The sequence below is a fragment of the Diaphorina citri genome, unplaced genomic scaffold (assembly GCF_000475195.1).
Source record: "Diaphorina citri unplaced genomic scaffold, Diaci psyllid genome assembly version 1.1 scaffold40, whole genome shotgun sequence".
Lineage (NCBI taxonomy): Eukaryota > Metazoa > Arthropoda > Insecta > Hemiptera > Psyllidae > Diaphorina > Diaphorina citri.
In genome coordinates, this window is record NW_007377477.1 from 148,606 (window position 1) to 170,808 (window position 22,203).

The window sequence follows — 22,203 nt, forward strand, 5'->3', positions numbered from 1 at the left end:
CATCGTGGAGTGGCCATCCAGTCAAAGGAGCACCAGGATAGAGCACCAGGTGCTCACGAGACTCAGGATTGGCCACACTCGATTGACTCACAAGCATATATTCACCCGTGAGCCTCAACCCCTTTGCCAGTGCGGAGATATTCTCACCATCCATCATATCCTTGTCTGTATCACCCACGCCCACACCCGCGCCTCTGCGCCTCTTTACCCTCACCTCCCTCCCTAGCTGATGATGTTGAAGGCATCGATTCCCTATTCCTATACATCAAAACTCTCAATCTGTTTAACCGAATATAAACTAGGGATATCAGCGTGAACGACCTACTGTACGTAGTGTTAAAGCGCTTTAAAGGGGGAAAAAAAAGTGAACTTTATACCATACCCATTGACAATATTGACATCAACCTGATATTCTCTGATCTGTGTGTAAGCCATTTGTTTATGAATTAGTACACCATGGAATTTGTGTCTTTCGATGAGTTAAATTTGAACTTTATACGTGCTTATTTGCCAAACATTTTTTTTTTTTAACTCATAACTAAATGTAGGTAAATCTAACCAAAGTTATACCACCATGCCTCTGTGTCTATAATTGGAGTAAGACTAGTATGTGTCTGCCTACCCAAGTTCACTCATATTGATTCTATGTATTGTGTCCCCTTCCCTTTCCCATAGCCATTAAGCACAGCTACAAGCAGTGGGTCAACTCTGAGGGCAAAAACAAAAAGTCCAAGGGCGCCTCCTGACAATTAATGTACGGGGGCGGTCCGGGCGGTCGCTTCTATGAGCCGCAGGGCTACTACAACGATTACTACTACGATGACTATTACTATTATCCGTCACGAAACCAACGTCCCCCGCGCCGCCCGAGGAAGAACAAGAAGAAGAAAAATGCCGCCAATGGAGAGCAAGAGACGGACGGAGAGAAAACGAAATCTGAAAGCACGAATGGGATAGGCCGACCGGGGCGCGGCTTACCCAATGGCGGCGGCCGACAAGGCGGAAAGAATGATTTCACCCAGGATGGGAATGATTGTGGGGTTCAGTTCAACAAGTGAAGACATTCCCTCTGACAAACAGAAATCCTCAAGTCTAAACAATAAGTCCGCTTAACTAAAGATTTCAAACCAGTTTAAAATGACTGAACTCTGGAAAATTATTAGAAAGTAAAATTTTACTTGTTGTGAACAATATATCGGTTTACTAAAAATTTCAATCCAGCTTTGTTGAACGACTGAACCCTGAAAAATTATTAGATTTTTTTTTTTATATATAATGAAATATTTTGGATATGTCATTCCTGAATTTGTACATTCAAATTCTTCTATTTCTTTCTTCTTTATAAGGTCATTTGTAATTTTCAATACAAAGTTTCACTCAGCTGACATTAGTCATTAAAATTCAATTTCCCAGAGCATGATTTTATATACGTATTAAGAGATTTTTACTTTCTATTACCTTTACGTATAGGGAACCTATACAAGGTAATGAGAAAGTATTGCAATCGGTCCAAATTTTCAAAATCTAAGTCCCGTCCTTTCTAATATAGGATTTTCCCTTAGAGTGGTTTAAAGAGTGTGTCCTGCAAGTCCTCCAGGGTAAGGTTCCTGTGGCAAGAAAATCCTGAACAAAAGGTTCTGTCTCCTATTCCTTTTCAAATGTGGAAATATCAAGGATTCCTCAATTATTTTCCTTTAGATTTAGAGAGGGTAGGTAAGTCCTTTCCCACAAATCCTTCACGTTTTCAAATAAGGGAAAGGTCCTGTGAAGTCCTGGTGAAAAAGTCCTGTACACATTCAATACGTTTCCTATTCCTTTTCAAAGGAAATCCGTTATTCAAGTAAACTCCAGGTGAAGAATCAAGTCCTTTTCCGATGTCCTTCCCAAAGAAATTCCTTGAAAAAGTCCTATTAATGTCCCAAAGTGAGGAAACAGGAATTCCTCAAGGAAAGTTATTTCCCCGTAGCAGATGCGTTATCCTTTTGGACAAGGTGACACTTTCCCAAAATGGGAATGAAATCTCAGGGAAGTTCCGGTTCAATTTGGATTCCCTTTTAACAAATCCTGTCTCCTTTCCGTCTAAGGAAAACTCCAGTAGTAAAAATAACTCTTTTAGAAATGAGTCTCTTTCCAATAGTCCTGTGTAGCATTTCATCCTGAAAGGAAACCAAAACATCCATACAAAGAGAGCAAAAAAAAGTCCAAGCCCTGTTTGAAATTTGTCCCAAGAAATTTATTGACCAGGTAAATTTTGGCCATTTTTCCCAGGAGAAACTTTCTAAAATAGTCCTTAATCCTGAAGATGTTAATCCAATGTCCTTTTCCTTAAGTTCAGAAGTCCTGTCCATCCTTTCTTCCCCCGTTTCCAAAATGGATCCTTCCTCTTCACATCATCTCATCCTTCAATGTCCGAAGAAAGTCCACAAATTTCCTTTTTTTTTTAATTAGTCCTTAAACCTGAAGAAGGAAATCCATAACAAGTCCTTTTTCCTTAAAAGGAAAATGTCCTTGATAAGGCATCCTTAAAGTCATGTCCTGGTTCTCTTCAACTCTGAGTCCTTCCTGAAGAGAGGTAATCCAAATCCTCCTGTTTACCAGGCGAGCGTCTTGACCACTACACTACCGAGGCAGGTTTTTTAATAGGTATATCTTGTTTGAGATTTTAATAGGTATATTATATCTTGTTTGGGGGGAAAAAAAATCACAGTAGTTATACACAGTCATATTTTATCTTTCTTAATTTAAGAACTAAAAAGTCCTCAATGGAGCACCAATTGGCTGATGCCACAAGCCCTCCATGTATTTAGGAAAAGATCCTGCTAAGTCCTTGCCAAAAAGTCCTGTGTCCTTCCTAATATAGGATTTTCCTTTAGAGTGGTCTAAAGAGTGTGTCCTTTCTTGTAAGTTCTCCGAGGAAAAGTTCCTGTGGCAAGGAAATCCTTGTCAAAAAGTCTTCCATGTATTCTCAAATAACGAAAATATCCTGCAAAGTCCCGTCCTTCCTAATATAGGATTTTCCCTTAGATATGCATCACCTGCATGGAACTCTACTTGTAAAACAAATTATAAAAAATTACAAATCTTACAAAACAAAGCCCTTCGTATTGCACTTCATACCATCTTTCTTGGAGGATAGAATATTAAATAGGTGAAATAATGGCACTCCAAGCTAAAAAGAAAAACCATCATTAGTCTCCTAAGGGCCGAGATCACAATCTCAAATTAAACTTACTGGTCCCGGTCATAATTAACAGCCATCAATATAAATTATTATTCATATTATATCTACATTTTTTTCTCTTTTTTTTTTATAAAGTAATAATTTTATCTATTCATATTTTTTTTTATCATTTAATTTGTTTTTTCTTTTTTTTTTTCGGTAATTTTGGTATCCTTCAATTTCCATCAAGTGAAATCATTTGATGATGCGGATATTTTCCATTACTAAACAAGATAGATCTCTAACCATGTTATGTTATGGAAGGAAGATGTGTACAAAATTACCAAAGAAATACAATTTTGATTACTTTTTTGTATTTGTTTAAAACTACAAAACTATCTGGAGTTGTTTTATTGTATTTTGGTAGATTTTTCCGACTTTGTCAAATTTGTCAGATATTTGTTCTTGGTTCTGGGATAAGTTTTTTTAATCAAATAAATATTTTAGGTAGGTGAGTAAAGACAATTTTTAATTCTTGGGAAAAAAATATTTTTGTTGATATTCTAAGGAAAATTTACAATTTACGGGGGCTGGGGGAAGCCTGTGTTTTTTCTATTTAGGTTTGTAAGAACATTGAAGAAGTTTTAAACTTGCCTTTTGGCAAAGTTTGCCCTGAATGTTGAATCTTGAAGGCGATGACTTGATTCAAATAAGATAGCTTTGGAGAAACTCCCTGATTGAAAACTCCATCATTCAAAAGCAAGATTTTGTTGAGGTGTACAAATGTGCCCTGAGAAGAAGGTCCAGGAATCAGTGAACGTGTTTGAAATGGTCCAAGGAGTTTGGAAAGTTGTGTCCTTTTACCAGTGGCGAACCCTTGAATTTGGAGGTATGTAACTTCTTTGTACACCAGAAATTTTTCTGACTTTGTCAAATTTGTCAGATATTTGTTCTTGGTTCTGGGATAAGCTTTTTTAATCAAATAAATATTTTAGGTAGGTAAGTAAGTAAAGGCAATTTTAAATTCTTAGGAAAAAAATATTTTTGTTGATATTCTAAGGAAAATTTACAATTTACGGGGGCTGGGGGAAGCCTGTGTTTTTAAAATTTCTATTTAGGTTTGTAAGAACACTGAAGAAGTTTTAAACTTGCCTTTTGGCAAAGTATGCCCTGAATGTTGAATCTTGAAGGCGATGACTTGATTCAAATGAGATAGCTTTGGAGAAACTCCCTGATTGAAAACTCCATCATTCAAAAGCAAGATTTTGTTGAGGTGTACAAATGTGCTATGAGAAGAAGGTCCAGGAATCAGTGAACGTGTTTGGAATTCAAGGAGTTTGGAAAGTTGTGTCCTTTTACCAGTGGCGAACCCTTGAATTTGGAGGTATGTAACTTCTTTGTACACCAGAAATTTTTCCGCAAGACTTAAAACCAACAACTGCAAGTTACGAAAACAACGAACGGCGATTTTCTGAGATTTGAGAAACCATAATGGAAAATATCATATATTTTTTTTTAAGACCAATTGTTATTTTTATTTATTATTATTTTGAGAAATCATGTACTTTTATTTTTAATTTTTTATTCCTCTGTGTACTTTTATTTTGATTTTTTTAAACTCAAGTCTGTAATTTTCATTTATTTATATTTTTTTTAACTGTTAAATTATCAATAATTGTAATTTGTATTGTAAAAATTGGAGTCCTTATTAATACAAAAACCAAAGGGGGTATAACAGTGAGCATTTGAATGTTAAATTAACAGCCTTTAAGGGGGAGGGGAATGCTTGCACTGTAAAAATACTCAGTCAAAAAAGAGAAAAAATGGGGGCTAAAATTTTTACTTTCTATTACTACAGTATAGCGGAGCTATACTAGTAATGAAAGTATTGCAATCGGTCCAAATTTTCAAAAATCGGGAAATGGTTGGAAATATCCGTGTTTTGACCCTGATTCAAAAAAGTGGTTTTTAGCCCATGGTCTGTACGTTACGTACGTACGTACTACAGGTTTAAATGGGAAAAAGTAGAACAAAAAAGTAGTTTTTGTCCCATGGTCTGTACGTATGTATGTACCACAGGTTTAAATGGGAAAAGGTTGTATACAAAATATCTCAAGACCGGTTTGTCTCATGGTCTGTACGTACTACAGGTTTAAATGGGAAAAAGTAGAAAGTTGTGAACAAAATATCTCAAAAACGGTTTGTCGTAGAGAAATGAAATTTGGTATGCTATCCCGGTATGGTCCAAGGACGCGACTGTAACAATTTGGTAAAAATCGGATAATCACCCATCCAGATATTAACCAAACTAATTGTTGCTTAACCCTCATTTCGTGGAAAATGTTGAAAAGGTTGTGAACAAAATATCTCAAGAACGGTTTGACGTACAGAAATGAAATTTGGTATGCTATCCCGGTATGGTCCAAAGACGCGACTGTAACAATTTGGTAAAAATCGGACAGTCACCCATCCTGATATTAACCAAAGTCATTATTGCTTAACCCTTATTTCGTATAAACGGTAAAAGACATCGAAAACATTTGGTCATTCGGATGTGAATACTCTAATCAATGTGATTTTTCACGCCGAATCGAATGATGCTACTTTTAGTACTGTCTGACTTACGGTTGAGAAAAGTCTGTAATTTTCATTTATTTATATTTTTTTAACTGTTAAATTATCAATAATTGTTATTTGCATTGTAAAAATTGGAGTCCTTATTAATACAAAAACCGAAGGGGGTATAACAGTGAGCATTTGAAGGTTAAATTTTATTAACAGCCTTTAAGGGGGAGGGGAATGCTTGCACTGTAAAAATACTCAGTCAAGAAAGAGAAAAAATGGGGGCTAAAATTTTTGTATATGGAGAGTACTCTCAATTTTATTTTTAATCCAAACCTACATTGTAAAACTTTTATGTATTTTTTTTTTTCACACATATTGTAAAACCTTTATTTTTAATTTTTTAAAACCACATTTGTACTTTATTTATTATTTTTTAAAACAAGCATTGTATTCTTTATTTTAATTTGTTCATCAATTAAAAAAAAAAAAAAAACAAAAAACAAAAACATAAAAAAAAATAATTACATACTCTTCTTCAATTTCACCAACAAATGCTTTTGTGTTTCTTTCCTCAATGTCAGCACTTGTAAATTCAGTTGTGAACATTTTATTTTCATTTAGGCACCTACATAATTGTTTTTCTATCTTTCTTAATCCATTACAGTTTTAATCTCTTTTCTCCCTCTCTAAAAAATCTATTTCAGTTTTTAACCCGTTTTTCTCCTCTTCCAGGCGGTCCTGCAGGTATGGGAATGGGCGGTCTCAAGGGCGGCCCAGGTCCGTCCAAGGCCCGCCAGAATTACGCCCAGGGCGCCAATCGTCTGAATAACAACCTGCGAGCCATTCAAGGAGGTGCAGGAGGCCCTGGAGGGTTCAACCAGGGAGGTTTCAACCAAGGCGGAGGTTACAGTCAAGGAGGCCAAGGCACTGGTGGACCCGCCCGCCAGGGGAAGTTTAACAACATGAGATATAACCCGGTGGGGTTTAATATTGGAGGGGGATATTATTAAAACCTCCCCTTGGACGAGACCAATGAATTGTGGCATGTTTTTGTACAAATTAGAGAGATTTTTCGAGGTTCCCAAAAACTAATAATGTTTCAAATTTGGTTTTCTGTGCATGAGATTTGAATGAAATGTGTCAGAATACTTTGATTGACTGGGTAGAGTGGAGCACTACCACATCCACACTCCTCAATGAAGAATAGGTGTGATGTTCTATCTGTCTATAACATACCTGACGTACACTTAAAGAAATGGAGACGAAACGTTTGTTTGGTTTAACTCACAAGTCGTCCCATGTTGTCATAATAGATTGTTTATATCCTGGGCAGAAACTAAAATTGGACATCATTGTGTTTTTACTTTCTTCCATATAGGAAACTTCAAAATCTCACTTATAACTTATAATAGCTGTGTGAGAGTGAGGATGAAATTCTTGATAATTTTCTTTTGTTGCGATTTGTCCTTTTTTACTTGAATTTCCTTTCACTTTTTTATCCATTCTTCTCTTTTTTCTCCTTCACCTCATGTCAGTTTGTGAATGTTATTAATTATTATTGTAGGTTCTCTTTTATCATTATTTTAAATCAATTGTTTTTGATTACCAATTTATCCTCAATGACATAAAGCTCGATTTGACTTTAAGTATCTACTACTAAACTAATAATAAAGAGTTACTGATGCAAAGAGTATGATAGAGCGTAGGTAACAATAACTTAATACTGATACCTAGTTTTAAAAGAATACCTATGTATAATTTACTCTTTTTTTTACTTTCAAAATTCCATTCCGGCTTTAGATTTTTTTTCTCCTCTTTACCCTTAACTTTCTAGAATTAGTCATATTAATTTGTAAAAGATATTCTTTATTTATACTTTATAGGTAATAAAAATATCTCCAAAGTAGGTACCTGTACCTACTTCTTGTAAACTTCATTGAAAAAAAAAAACTTGTTTCGTTTTCTGTAGAAGTGTAGAACAAAGGTCGGCCACTAAATATCAGGTAAACCTGACAGATACGCCTGTCTACCTGATAGTGAGTGGCCGGCCAAAGGCAGGTAGAAACAGCAGGTAGCTTGGAGGGTATCGCTAGCGCGCCTGCCTTGAAAGAGCTAGATTGCGGGTTCGATTCTCGCCCGGGGCGAACTCTATCCAGAACAGATAAGTTCGTTCTCGGAACGGCTGGCTTTTGACTTTTTTTCCTTAGATTAAGAGCTTTGTTATTACAGTTCCCTCTATAAAACAACCTTCTGGCTGGCTCCTAAAAACACCCACACATCCATCCAGAAGTGAAATAATGGAATGATAATACGTTATTACTCGAGATGATGATTTCATAATAACAATAAACTCTTGAGTGGAAGGCGAGGTTAACGCCGGAGGCGTTTTCTACCACCTAACCCTTAGAGCTCCATTATTATGTGGTCAAAATCTCAAATAAATGAGGATAAGACCAATTGTTATTTTTATTTATTATTATTTTGAGAAATCATGTACTTTTATTTTTAATTTTTTATTCCTCTGTGTACTTTTATTTTGATTTTTTTAAACTCATAAGTCTGTAATTTTCATTTATTTATATTTTTTTAACTGTTAAATTATCAATAATTGTTATTTGCATTGTAAAAATTGGAGTCCTTATTAATACAAAAACCGAAGGGGGTATAACAGTGAGCATTTGAAGGTTAAATTTTATTAACAGCCTTTAAGGGGGAGGGGAATGCTTGCACTGTAAAAATACTCAGTCAAGAAAGAGAAAAAATGGGGGCTAAAATTTTTGTATATGGAGAGTACTCTCAATTTTATTTTTAATCCAAACCTACATTGTAAAACTTTTATGTATTTTTTTTTTTCACACATATTGTAAAACCTTTATTTTTAATTTTTTAAAACCATTTCAATGTCCGAAGAAAGTCCACAAATTTCCTTTTTTTTTTTTAATTAGTCCTTAAACCTGAAGAAGGAAATCCATAACAAGTCCTTTTTCCTTACAAAGGAAAATGTCCTTGATAAGGCATCCTTAAAGTCATGTCCTGGTTCTCTTCAACTCTGAGTCCTTCCTGAAGAGAGGTAATCCAAAGCCGGTCTTTGAAAGATCCTCCCTTCACAGATCCTCCAGAGAATTCAAAAGTCCTCAAGTTTTTTATCAATGTATTAGTCAATCCTTTCCTAGATCCTGTCCTGTCCCTCTAAGTCCATTCTCTTCTCCTCCTTCTCCTCAAGGAGCTATTTAGAAACAGAACAAAACAAAATTCAGGATTAGTGACATGATAAATCAGGATTGCAAAATGCATTTGGGTATTTAGCTTAAAATAAAGGATGAAACATCAATTGAGTAATTTTCAAAATGGGGGATATTTATATTTTAAAAACAATATTTCAAAAAGTTAATCTATACTTGAGATATTGAGAGATTGAAATCTTTAGTAGTTGCACAACCTAAAAGATTTTGATTATCACCAAGTTCAAGATAACAAGACACAAAAGGTTTGTGCAACCATAAAATGCTGAAACGTTCATTTTTAAGGAAAACCTCAAAATTTCCATTATCTGTTACACACAATATTGTTTTGATTCAAGTTGAAAATAATCAAAAGAGAACAAGAAGGCATAGTTACTGTATGTACTCTTTGCCTCTCCATAGACATAAAGCATGGCTCAATTTAAGTTGTAACTACTTAAATAATTGTAAGTATATCTCTAAGAAAGAGATATACATTCAAAATTATAATTCATGATTTGAAAAAAGAATAAAATTAAAAATAAGCAGATGGTTGGCAATTGGCCTATCTCAAATACCTTAGTTCTAAATTTTCAGTATTTTCTTGTAACAAAATAGAATCAAAAATTGTAAGTATATCTCTAAGAAAGAGATATACATTCAAAATTATAATTCATGATTTGAAAAAAGAAAAAATAATAAAAATAAGCAGATGGTTGGCAATTGGCCTATCTCAAATACCTTAGTTCTAAATTTTCAGTATTTTCTTGTAACAAAATAGAATCAACCAAGGTATGGTAATATTCACTGATATCAAACACAATAGAGTTACATTTAGGTTAGTAAAAGCTTTCAAATAGTTATGATAGAGAAAAATAATGAAAACAAAAGGGGAAAAATGTCTTACAAGATTTAGACTGTCTCAAATCTTGAAAATCCAAAAGTTTCCATCCAACAAATCAGAAGTATGATTGATACACATCTTGTGTCAATATATCATTGGTCCACTCAAAGCACACAAGTTCCCAAATCATCTGAATCTTGTGGGTCACAGTTGTGAACATGTCAATAAATCAGAAGTATGATTGATACACCTCTTGTGTCAATATATCATTGGTCCACTCAAAGCACACAAGTCCCCAAATCATCTGAATCTTGTGGGTCACAGGTGTGAACATGTCAAAGATTGAGCCAATTGCACCATCTCTCTAGGGGATTTCCATTTAAGAGCGGGACCGTGAACGAGAGTAGCTTGATCGTTGCACTGGAGAGTAGGTTGGAGATCCACGACCCCGACCACCTCCACCACCACTTCGGCTGGGATAACTGCGTGATCTTGAACGGGACCGACTACGACCATCATCAGAATCAGGGGCAGAACCACTGTAGTCTTCTTTGACACGAATGTAAGCCACCTCACCCTGGAACAAGTGAAAATTTTTCATATTATATGTGTCATATCAATATCCTAACAAACTATTGAGCTTTTTTTCTTTTTTTTTAATTAATGATGATTGTCACAGTGATAAAAATACAAACCTCATGTGAGCGGAATCTGGAATCATCTAGTTTCTTGTATGCATATTTCATGTCATCATGTCGGAGGAATTCCACAACACCAGTTCCGTCCTTGTAAACATCAGCAAAGCAAACATCTCCAGCCTCTCTCATGTGATCCTTCAAATCTTGCCAACTTCCTGATGGTGGCAAACCTGTAAAGATAAAATTAGATTAATGCTCTGCCTCTGATATTAATTAGAAAAAAAAAACTTATCAGCAAAATTTCAATGTAGAGAAGTCATGCACTCATTTAGTCAAAAACTTTGAGCCATGAAATAAATAAGACCTTGTTTAGACTGCAGGGCCTTTCATTCTTTCTGGCAGGATAAACAAGGTATATTTTATTCTTATTTTTATTAGAACCACATCTTCCCTTGCTTCACTCCCACTCTTACCAGTAACAAGAACTCTGTATTGTGATCGTCTTGCCGGAGGTCCTCTTCCTTTGCCTCGGTCTCCACTAAATCCACCACCATAGCTCTTACGGAAACCTCCCTGTGATGGACCTCCACCTCTTGGAAACTCTACACGCAGTCTGTAGCCGTCATAGTCATATCCATCTCTGGCATGAACAGCGTCTTCAGCATCTCTGTGAATAGAAACACAAAGGTATGAGAAATGGTAAATTCTGTGGAAAAGAAAAGCTCCTTTTTGTATTTAACCTAACCCCATAATAACACTAATCACTGCTCTAATTGTGAAAACTCCTTCTTGCATTTAACCTAACCCTATAATAACACTGGTCACTGCTTGTTTGTGCCAGTTCCTTTGGTAGCAATATTCCACAGACGTGACTTTTGCAGAACTACCAAAAAAAACTATTATGAATAAATTTATTGATAAATAAAATATTTAAATGAAGTTTCTCCAGAAGAGAACAAAATCTGTAGGTAAACCATAGCCCTTAAAAGCTTCAATTTTTACAAGCTACTCACCTCAAGTAATTAATTTCAATAATTATCCTGTTTTCTTAGGTTTGACATAAACTCTGGACTTTTTCAATTTCTTGTTGCTCAATGACAACTGATGTAATTCAGAGAAAACTTCAGAGAATATTTCTTCCTGTTCTTCTTCAGGAAGAAAGTACCAAAAAGGTATTCTCAGACTTGAGGAATAAATAACAAAGATACACAGTCATGCTTACTGGAACTTGGCCTGGCAGACTGCTGTGTACTCGGATGCTACACCAACATAGGTAGGTACTTAGTTTGATTAATAAAGCTAAGGAGTACTAAGTATCTTGGGATTGAAATTGGAGAATTGAGAAGTAAAAAAAAAAATAATAATAATAATAGCCACAAGTAGCATTGCATGATGGACAAAGCAGGAAGCATTTTTGTTCTCACACAAGCACACAAGGTGCTTGTGAGGGATGATCATGGACTTACCTAGGGTCGTCGAATTCCACAAAGGCGAAAGGTGGCCCTTTCCTGTTTTTCAAATCTACGAAGGTAACTTTGCCGAACTTGTAGAAGAGGTCTTGGATGTCTTTGGTGCGTATGTCGGGTGGTAGGTTTCCTACATAGATGCGGCATTCGTTCCGTGAACTCATGACTGTTTTTTACTTTTTCCTAGAGAGATTTACCACTTACGGATGAACAGTGAAATAGAGTTAAATGTTCGATTTTTAAACAAGACAGAACACTCTCCTTCTTGATGAATTAAACGAGAACAAAAAATAAAGCTACGAACTAGGAAATTACAAACTACAGCCAAGCCTTCGGCGCTTCGGCATAGGGATGTTGCGATATATCGAAAACCGATATATATCGATATATTTTTCGTCGATATATCGATATATATCGATATATTTTTTTGGTATTATAGGGTTAGGTTAAAAACAAAAAGGAACTTTTCTTTTCCACGGACGTGACTTCTGCATAATTACCAGGAAACCATTTAACATATTTTTCTAAGTTAATAGACACCTAATACTTGGTACTTGTGTTAATATATTTTCTTTTCTTCTTTTTCAGGGTATACCATTATTCCCACATACATTGTATCAACAGCTGTTGGTATTTATCTCTGGCGATTAAATAGAGAACAAGTCAGAAGGGAGAGAGCGGAAAACAACAGTGCCACCGTTGCTTTGATGCCATTGCTCATTGCAGAGAAAGATAGAAAGTAAGAATTTCATTCAACATAACAAATAAAGATTACTTGACTTGTTATCCTATGTTTATCTGCATTAAATTTTGAAAAATTAATACCGAAAAAGTATATTTTCGGTCGAAAATTTTCTATCTCAAAATACTCCTCATGTAATAAGGGATTGTTTAAAATGTTCAAAAATTGAACTTTTTTGAAAAAATTTCCAAGTCCAAAGCAACAATGACTTTGGTTGATATCTGGATGAGTGACTGTCCAATTTTTACTAAATTTTTACAATCACGTCCTTGGACCCTACCGGTATATCATACTAAATTTCATTGCTTTACGACAAACCGTTCTTGAGATATTTTGTATACCCCCTTTTTCTCACAAAAAAAGGTTAAGTAACTATGACTTTGGTTGATATCTAGATGATTGACTGACCGATTTTTACCAAATTGTTACAGTTGCGTCCTTGGACCCTACCAGGATAGCATACCAAATTTCATCGCTCTAGGACAAACCGTTCTTGAGATATTTTGTCTACCACCTTTTCCCGTTTAAACCTGTACATAGTACATACATACATACGTACAGACCATGGGCTGAAAATCACTTTTTTGACATCAGGGGATCCCAAAACGGATATTTCCAACCATTTCCTGATTTTGAAAATTTGGACCGATTGCAATAGGTACTTTCATTACTAGTATAGCTTGCTATACTGTAGTAATAGAAAGTAAAAAAACTATATGCTATGAGAACTGACTAGATTTTGCACTGATTGATGAAAACTTCTTTTTTTCTCTCTCTCTTCCTCAGTCTTCTGAAGACCATGCGCAAGATTCGCGATGAAGAGACCGAGCTAATGAAGAACACAGAAGGCTGGGAGGCGGGTACTCTGTACGGAGAGAAAGTGTACAAGACAAGCCCGGAGGATGAATTTGTCATGCCCTCTTTCAACGAGTATTATGCTCACAACACGGGGTTGTGTGTGTGTTGTGTTGTGTTGTGTTGTTTTTTTATTTATTTAAGAAAGGGAACTGTAAAGCATCGCCCCGAAATAGAACAGAGAAGGAGGACAGGATAGGAGAAAGCCAGCCGTTCCGAGAACGAACCTCAAGTGTTCAGGATAAAGTTCGCGCCGTGGGCGGAACGTGAGGCCTACAAGGCCTACATACCAAGCTAATTAGGTCTTGTCAGAAAGGTCTTAAAAAAAATCAGTCTACTGAGCTGACATAACGAGGATGACGACGAACACCAACACCATTGAAATAGGAAAAGGCAGGAGAAGAAGAACAAAAGATGTAGGTATAAAAGTAGGTAGGTAATAGGTACATCTAACATACTCGTATGTATGTTTTCGTACCTATACCAACCAACTTAATATCGTACTTCCTAAAAGTCTAACCCCTAATACACACACACATGAACTGTATTCAAAGGGGTAAAGCAGTGCTTCTCAAACTGTGTGCCGCGGCAAGTTTGGAGCCTTTGAAAGTGTGCAGCGGTAGCAACAACTTTGAGAAGCACTGGGGTAAAGCAAAGAAAATGCAAGGTAAACAACCCTTTCCCAACCAAAAGGCTAAAAAGAGGAAAACTCCTTCCACGTTTGCTAGTGCCCTGCTCGCTTTTCCTCTTTTTTTTTGAAAGTGTGCAGCGGTAGCAACAACTTTGAGAAGCACTGGGGTAAAGCAAAGAAAATGCGAGGTAAACAACCCTTTCCCAACCAAAAGGCTAAAAAGAGGAAAACTCCTTCCACGTTTGCTAGTGCCCTGCTCGCTTTTCCTCTTTTTAAAGTTAAAACTTTAAAAAAATATCAAAAAATTATTGCTATTTTTATTTTACAGTTAGTTATTATGGTTTTTTCCGCTAGTATTTCTTCGCCGGGAAAAAAAAATACCGTAAACTGAGGTGACTTTGCACCACTTTTACTCAATTTTTTGGATACCTTGTTATAACTTTGCAACCAAATATTTTTCAGCGTTAAAAATGCTATGAAAAGGTAGCCAAAGAGTTTAGCTTTATTTTTAATTAATTTGATTATAAATTTAGGTTGTCCTTCTATTTTATTTTTTTTGTCAAAGTTTGGTGCAAAGTCTCCCATAGGACGGGTTGACATTGCACCAAAAATTTCAACCATCTACTGTGGCTTTCACACAATACCTGGTGCAATGTTCTCAACGGAATTAGAAAGAGGACATTCTTACAATTTTTTCGATACCAAACACGATACAGTTCGGTCAATTGTTATACCTAGTATTTTTTTCAAAAAAAAAAAAAAAATTCCTACCTACCGTTTCTTTTCAAAATTCTTATTACACATGTTATTCTCTTGCTCAAGACCTAATTTTTTCAAAATACCAAGATAAATAACTATATTGCGGGGTGACTTTTCACCAAGAAAATATCAGATTAGTAACAAGTGGTTTTCATAGGTGGTGACATTGCACCATGGTGCAATCTCACCCCAGAAACACGAGGAAATGACATTATGTCAGATTAAGGCAAATTACTTGATTTTAGTGGAAGATAGCACTATAAAACCTTTTTAAACAGCTTGCAGACTAAATTTAGAAGTTAATCATATATTTACACTTAGCCTATCACACCATGGGACTGCTGCAGCTTTTAATTTTCCGGAGCTTTTTCACACTGCTTTCAAGGGGTCCTGCTTCAACGACTGATAACTCTAAAATGAAAGTAAACATAACCTCAAAGTGCTCATATATTTATTCACAAAGATATCAGCTATTTTATCATATTTTTAAATATTTTTTTACTTCCTCCAGAAGCATTCAGTCAGCATTCAAAACATTTTACTGAGTTGGTGCAAAGTCACCCGGGCAGGTGCAAAGTCACCTCAGATGACGGTAATAGAAGAAAAATAGGTACATTGATCTTATATTATAAGAACGAGATCCATTCACAGTTCACATTTCATAGTTCACACACTGATCGCTCTATCTCTAGAACCACAACACCTAGAAAGCTGAAATTTGGTAGGAATATTCCTTTTATGGTCTAGGACAGAAACACTCACTTGTGACTTGAATTAGCGCAAGAATGAAAAGAGGTTGAGAAAACTAATTATTAGGTAAGTACCTAATAATTATTAGGTTAGGTAAGTAATTATTAGGAATAGGAAAAACGAAATTTTACTTCAAATTCTTCAAAAGTTGTGAGGTCTTGAGAAACAGAAAATAAAATTTATAAAAATTACAAGTCAAAAATAAACAAAGAATTTATGGTGGGAAAGGGACGTTTTATGAAAAGTAAAATCCCATCCCCCTACTGTTGTCATGGGATTTTTCTCGAAAAATCTCGTCCTCAACACGCTCCCCTGTGCTAGATCCGATTTTTTTCTACCGAGATATTTTAGTTTGAAATTCAAATCTCCGATTTTCCCGCGGAAACGCTCTTTCCTTTCCTCAAGCGGTGAGCGCAAATCCGCCATTTTCCCTGGGTTTGTTTACAAGATTGCAGTGTTGCCGCATTGTAAAAGCCCGGCAAAATTTCCCTTTTCCCCCTATCCCAATCAAACTGCATTTTTCAATCAGCTGATTTTAAGAAAGATAAACAAATCTTGATCATGAAATTGAAAAAATGGAAAAAATAAACAAATGGAAGGTGATGAAAATTAGACTCCTTGGGCTTGGAGGTCAAAATTCCAAAAATTTGAATTAAATTAGTCATTTTCTCATTATTTCTGAGGAAAATTGTTCCCCAGAGAACAGTTTTCTACATACCTAGTTGGTGTGACAAACTCGACTCGGTATTACGAATATCACAAGTTTCCCTCCATGATCCTGACTTTTTTTTATTTTTAGCCTTATCATCTCGAAATCGAAAAAAAGAGTTCAGGTTATAAGAAAGAATGGAATCCGTGACCCAGCGTTCCTGTAGGCTTGTCTATTTTTATGTCTTTTTTTTTTCTTATCGACGCGTTCAGTGATAGAATCAGCCAGCTTAGTTGGTAGTGCGTCTGCCTTGTGGGTGCTAGGCCGCGGGTTCGATTCCCGCCCGGGGCGGATTTTATCCTGATAGGATAATGTTCGTTCTCGGAACGGCTGGCTTTCTCCTTGTAGGAAAAGGTGGTAATTATGCAGAAGTCACATCTGTGGAAAAGAAAAGCTCCTTTTTGAATTTAACCTAACCCTATAATAACACTAATCACTGCTCTAATTGTGAAAACTCCTTCTTGCATTTAACCTAACCCTATATTAACCCCCGTATGTATGAAATCTAAAGATAAACTTAAGTTTAACTTGAAATGAAAATCTTGCCAAATTTCATTAAATCTAGCCAGTTAGGTACCTACCTAAAGGGAATTGTCAGACCTACCTAAAGGGAATTTTCAGACCTATTCGGGCAGTACAAGAAAACAAGGTACGAGTAAGTACCTAGGTACCTACCTTCGCACCAGTCTTTAAGTACCTACTACCTACATACCTATTCTTGATTATTTTTGAGTAATTTAGACTGAAAAACTGATTAGGTCACATTACCCACGAATTAGGAGGAAAAGGAAGGGATTGTCACCAATTAAGGTTTTTAAGAGAGGTGACGCTAATTTTCTTTTTACCTTTGACGCTTTTTCTCTCTTTATAATCGAATTTTTCAATTAACATCGGAAGCTAACCTTTTTTTCGGAGAGCTCAGTTTTAGTTTGTCTTAAGTTAAACTTATCTTTAGATTTCATACATACGGGGGTGACACTGGTCACTGCTCATTTGTGCCAGTTCCTTTGGTAGCAATATTCCACGGACATGACTTCTGCAAAAGTACCAAAAAGGTATTCTCAGACTTGAGGAATAACTAACAAAGATACACAGTCATGCTTACTGGAACTTGGCCTGGCAGACTGTTGTGTACTCGGATGCTACACCAACATAGGTAGGTACTTAGTTTGAATAATAAAGCTAAGGAGTACTAAGTATCTTGGGGTTGAAATTGGAGAATTGAGAAGTAAAAAAAATAAATAATAATAATAATAATAATAGCCACAAATAGCATTGCATGATGGACAAAGCAGGAAGCATTTTTGTTCTCACACAACCACACAAGGTGCTTGTGAGGGATCATGGACTTACCTAGGGTCGTCGAATTCCACAAAGGCGAAAGGTGGCCCTTTCCTGTTTTTCAAATCTACGAAGGTAACTTTGCCGAACTTGTAGAAGAGGTCTTGGATGTCTTTGGTGCGTATGTCGGGTGGTAGGTTTCCTACATAGATGCGGCATTCGTTCCGTGAACTCATGACTGTTTTTTACTTTTTCTAGAGAGATTTTTTTTGCCTTTACACATTTTTTACATAACTACTTAATATATACCATACGGAGCATCGAACCCAGAACCTTCTTTACCACGAAATCGCGCTTGTTCACAGAGACTTTCTCGTCACAATCATCAATGTACTCACTCTTCTCATCTGTACCCTCCTCGCCACAATGCTCCTCGTTTACTCTCACTTCAACCAAGAATCTAGCACACCACTCCCTCAACTTCCGAGTCCCGAGCCGTGTTACTCCCTCCCAGGGGCTGGGGAAAGCGAGAGCGCGAAATATTCCAGTCTAATGGAAGAGCTGAAAGAGTTTCGACCGAAATTGAAACCGCTTCAAGAAGAATCGAATACTTATCGTGAAAAAGTCCTATCGGAATCGGATACGGTTCAATCGGAATCTCACACAGTTAAACCGGAATGCCTCCCTCTCCCACACACTAAGGGGAGTGTGGTATCTTATTCTTCTTCCTCCTCCTCCTCCTCTTCCTCTTCTTCTTCTTCTTCATTCTTCTTGGTTTCTATTTCGAGTCCGTGTCTCTCATTATCTCATAAGCTTTCGAAAGCTTCGGTCTTCGGTTTGAAAAAAAAAAAAAAAATCCGAACTATCTAAGTGTCTAAGTATCAAAGTGACCATCTTTTAGAGACCAACTGGGTTAAGTTTTGTAATCATGAACGATAATGTACAAAGGTAAGACATATTTGGAAGAAAATAAAATGGAAATTTTCTTCTAATTCTTTCTTCTTCTATAGATGACTCACCCATTCCCTAGGTAGGTATGTAGGTAAATACCTATAATAGATAGTTTTTTTTTTTTTTTTTTTTTTTTTTTTTTTCTTTACTGTTTATTGTACCATTCCCAAGCCGTGTTACTCCCTCCCAGGGGCTGGGGAAAGCGAGAGCGCGAAATATTCCAGTCTGATGGAAGAGCTGAAAGAGTTTCGACCGAAATTGAAACCGTTTCAAGAAGAATCGAATACTTATCGTGAAAAAGTCCTATCGGAATCGGATACGGTTCAATCGGAATCTCACACAGTTAAACCGGAATGGAAGCCTATTCAAGCGGATTCCAACATGATTCAACCGAATTCGCAGACCGTTCCACCGGATTCGAAACCGTTTGAAAAAGAATCACAGGATTTTCAACCGGAATCAAAGACGTCTCGATCGGAATCTAACTCGGTTAGACCGGATTTGAAGACGTTATCATCGGATCCAGCGGTGCCACAATCGGACTCAGAAGAGCAACCGTTGCATGATCCAACGTCGGTGGAGCATTATACGAGTCCCATTTTGCTCATTTTGTTTTCTCTTCGTTCAAAGAATCGCAGTGCTGCGAAATCCCGCAAAAAGAGTTGGCAAGCAAGATCTTTCTGGGATAAAATTTGGTCAGAATGCGTAGAACTCGGAATTTGTAGAATTTCGAGATGATTCAACCGAATTCGCAGACGGTTCCACCGGATTCGAAACCGTTTGAAAAAGAATCACGGGATTTTCAACCGGAATCAAAGACGTCTCGATCGGAATCTAACACGGTTAGACCGGATTTAAAGACGTTATCATCGGATCCAGCGGTGCCACAATCGGACTCAGAAGAGCAACCGTTGCATGATCCAACGTCGGTGGAGCATTATACGAACGAGTGGATAGTTCACATCCTTGGAGGTGTGGACAAGGCGAAGGCCGTGGTCGAGGCTCACGGACATGCTTTGGTGGAGGAGGTAAGTAAGATCGTCTTCTTCTTTTGCCTCGGTGGCGTAGTGGTCAAGACGCTCGCCTGGGAGTGGGTTCGATCCCAGCCGAGGTATGGAATTATTTTATCCTCGACATAATTTGACCACAATAATAGTAGTAGCCTACTGCTGGAGTAAAGGGACTTTTCAGTCCTATGCGAGCAGTATAAATAAGCACTATTATAAACAGGAGGGAGTGGGTTCGATCCCAGCCGAGATATGGAATTATTTTATCCTCGACATAATTTGATAATTTGACCACAATAATAGTAGTAGCCTACTGCTGGAGTAAAGGGACTTTTCAGTCCTATGCGAGCAGTATAAATAAGCACTATTATTGTTATTCTCTTAGGGGCTTTTCTAGGGCTAGGGGCTAGGCCTGAAAGCTAGGGAAAAAATAAGGGACTTTTCAGCCAAAAGCACCTACCTGGGAATTCTTTTAGATAAATTCCCTTTAGAGATGAGCTATTTATTTTGGTGCAAAATCACGAGTTTCGATCGGGGTTGTGTGTGTGTTGTGTTGTGTTGTGTTGTTTTTTTATTTATTTAAGAAAGGGAACTGTAAAGCATCGCCCCGAAATAGAACAGAGAAGGTTATTCTTTTAGGGGCTTTTCTAGGGCTAGGGGCTAGGCCTGGAAGCTAGGGAAAAAATAAGGGACTTTTCAGCCAAAAGTACCTACCTGGGAATTCTTTTAGATAAATTCCCTTTAGAGATGAGCTATTTATTTTGGTGCAAAATCACGAGTTTCGATCGGGGTTGTGTGTGTGTTGTGTTGTGTTGTGTTGTTTTTTTATTTATTTAAGAAAGGGAACTGTAAAGCATCGCCCCGAAATAGAACAGAGAAGGAGGACAGGATAGGAGAAAGCCAGCCGTTCCGAGAACGAACCTCAAGTGTTCAGGATAAAAAAGAGAAGGAGGACACTGAGGACAGGATAGGAGAAAGCCAGCCGTTCCGAGAACGAACCTTAAGTGTTCAGGATAAAGTTCGCGCGGAACCTGAGGCGTACATGGCCTACATACCAAGCTAATTAGGTCTTGTCAGAAAGGTCTTTAAAAAAATCAGTCTACTGCTGACATAACGAGGATGACGACGAACGCCAACCCCATCATTGAAATAGGAAAAGGCAGGAGAAGAAGAACAAAAGATGTAGGTATTATAAAAGGTGGTAGGTAAACATCTAACATACCTACTCGTATGTATGTTTTCGTACCTATACCAACCAACTTAATATCGTACTTCCTAAAAGTCTAACCCCTAATACACACACACATGAACGAAAAATAACCTAATATCATAAAACACCCATCATGAAAATGGAAGTTGAACGTTCAACAGTGTTTAACGTTTATAGCAAAATTTACCTGGACGGTCGACCTTCTTAACACACTTGAGAAAGTTAACGACACAACGGCAGATTTTTCCACCGTTCCCACGTGGGAAAAGCCCCGTTTTCCAGTCTTGCTGGGGGTTTTTCAATGTCAACCGCGAGGTTTTACATGACTTTTCAAAGGACGCTTCGAGCAGGAGCCTAGACTTTCAGGAGGGTCACGCGCGTAGGAGGAAACTCGGAAAACTTTTTGTGAGCTTTCAAGGAATGTGGAGGATAGGGTGGAAGGACACTAGGAGGGTGGAAGGGGGTGAAACATTTTCCAGGAGGGAGGGGAAGATTTTTTTTCAAGAGGTTTGATAGAGGGAACTGTAACTGCTAAGGTCTTATCGTCCCGAAATCGAAGAGGAAAGGAAGACAGGATGGGAGAAAGCCAGCCGTTCCGAGAACGAACCTTCTCCGTTCAGAATAAAATCCGTCCCGGGAGGGAATCGAACCCGAGACCTAGCGCTTACAAAGCAGAAGGGCTAAATAAATTCCAAGCTAACTAGGCTGCCTAAAAAATACACTTTACTTCAGCCGTCAGCAGTAGGTGACTGCTATCATTGTGGTCAAAGTCTCAAATTAAGTATTCCATGTCCCGAACCTCGGCTGGAATTGAACTCGCGCTCTCTTGTTCACCATGCCAGCGTATAACCACCTACACCAACGAAGCAGGAAAGATAATAATGATAGAAACTGACCTTACCTTCCTTTCTTTCTTGGTTAAACAAACCATTTCCAAAAAATTAAATAAGGCACTTTTCCTTCAATAGTTCAATTCGGAACTTTGGTAGTAAAGACATCTCCACTATTTGATGGTGGATGTGCTTGTTGCACCACTTGGATTTCTCATTTGTAAAATCACTGCACGATCTAATTTTCATAAGAATATGCAGTATCGAATCAAAATTTGGACCTCATTTTGTTCGGTCAATTACCTAATCAGGGATTCTATTAATGTTTCAGCTGATGGGGTTTAAGGATCACTACAGGATCGTTAATACAGATCATGCGGAGGTTAATGACACTCACAGCAATCATTTGACTCGGGATCTTCTCAGCAATCAACAGGTAAAAGAAAACAGCCAACAATTTAACCACACTTACAAGGGGTTCGATTCCCGCCCGGGGCGAATTTTTATCCTGAACGGATAATGTTTGTTCTCGGAACGGCTGACTTTCTCCTATCCTGTCTTCCTTCTCTCTACGATTTCGGGGC

At 37.2% G+C, this 22,203-nt stretch overlaps 3 protein-coding genes across 9 annotated transcripts in view; 1 reads left to right on the plus strand and 2 right to left on the minus strand.

The window, feature by feature from the left end:
- Positions 1-7,140, plus strand: part of LOC103513155 (sex-lethal homolog) — a 14,689-nt gene extending 7,549 nt beyond the window's left edge. For 4 of the 5 annotated variants that reach the window (XM_008477967.3, XM_026826464.1, XM_026826474.1 and 1 more), the window contains one exon: positions 6,458-7,140. In XM_008477967.3, coding sequence (XP_008476189.1) covers positions 6,458-6,735 — 278 coding nt within the window. In that variant the 3' untranslated portion in view covers positions 6,736-7,140. Of the gene's footprint in view, positions 1-675; positions 825-6,457 lie in introns of those variants that run through there. The other variant, XM_008477982.3, reaches the window with a different exon arrangement.
- A 1,620-nt stretch (positions 7,141-8,760) lies between these two features.
- LOC103513189 (serine/arginine-rich splicing factor 1A) lies at positions 8,761-12,254 on the minus strand. Of its 3 annotated transcripts, none has more exons than XR_003392603.1 (5): positions 11,895-12,254; positions 10,902-11,095; positions 10,486-10,658; positions 10,095-10,367; positions 8,761-8,951 (listed from the first exon to the last, which is right to left on the minus strand). XR_003392603.1 is itself a non-coding variant. In XM_017445908.2 (5 exons), exons 2-5 carry the CDS (start codon positions 12,056-12,058, stop codon positions 10,170-10,172), a joined length of 729 nt encoding a protein of 242 aa, XP_017301397.1. In that variant the 5' UTR covers positions 12,059-12,120; positions 12,159-12,225; the 3' UTR covers positions 10,045-10,169. The 3 variants fall into 3 exon arrangements, 2 of the variants coding, with proteins under 2 accessions (XP_017301397.1, XP_008476225.1); XM_017445908.2 differs by lacking the exon at positions 8,761-8,951 and having other exon boundaries at positions 10,045-10,367; positions 11,895-12,120; positions 12,159-12,225; XM_008478003.3 differs by lacking the exon at positions 8,761-8,951 and having other exon boundaries at positions 10,045-10,367.
- Positions 9,672-22,203, minus strand: part of LOC103513434 (serine/arginine-rich splicing factor 1A-like) — a 30,837-nt gene continuing 18,305 nt past the window's right edge. The window contains exon 5 of the mRNA XM_026826396.1: positions 9,672-10,010. The gene's annotated coding sequence lies outside the window, so the exon portion shown is untranslated. The remainder of the gene's footprint in view (positions 10,011-22,203) is intronic.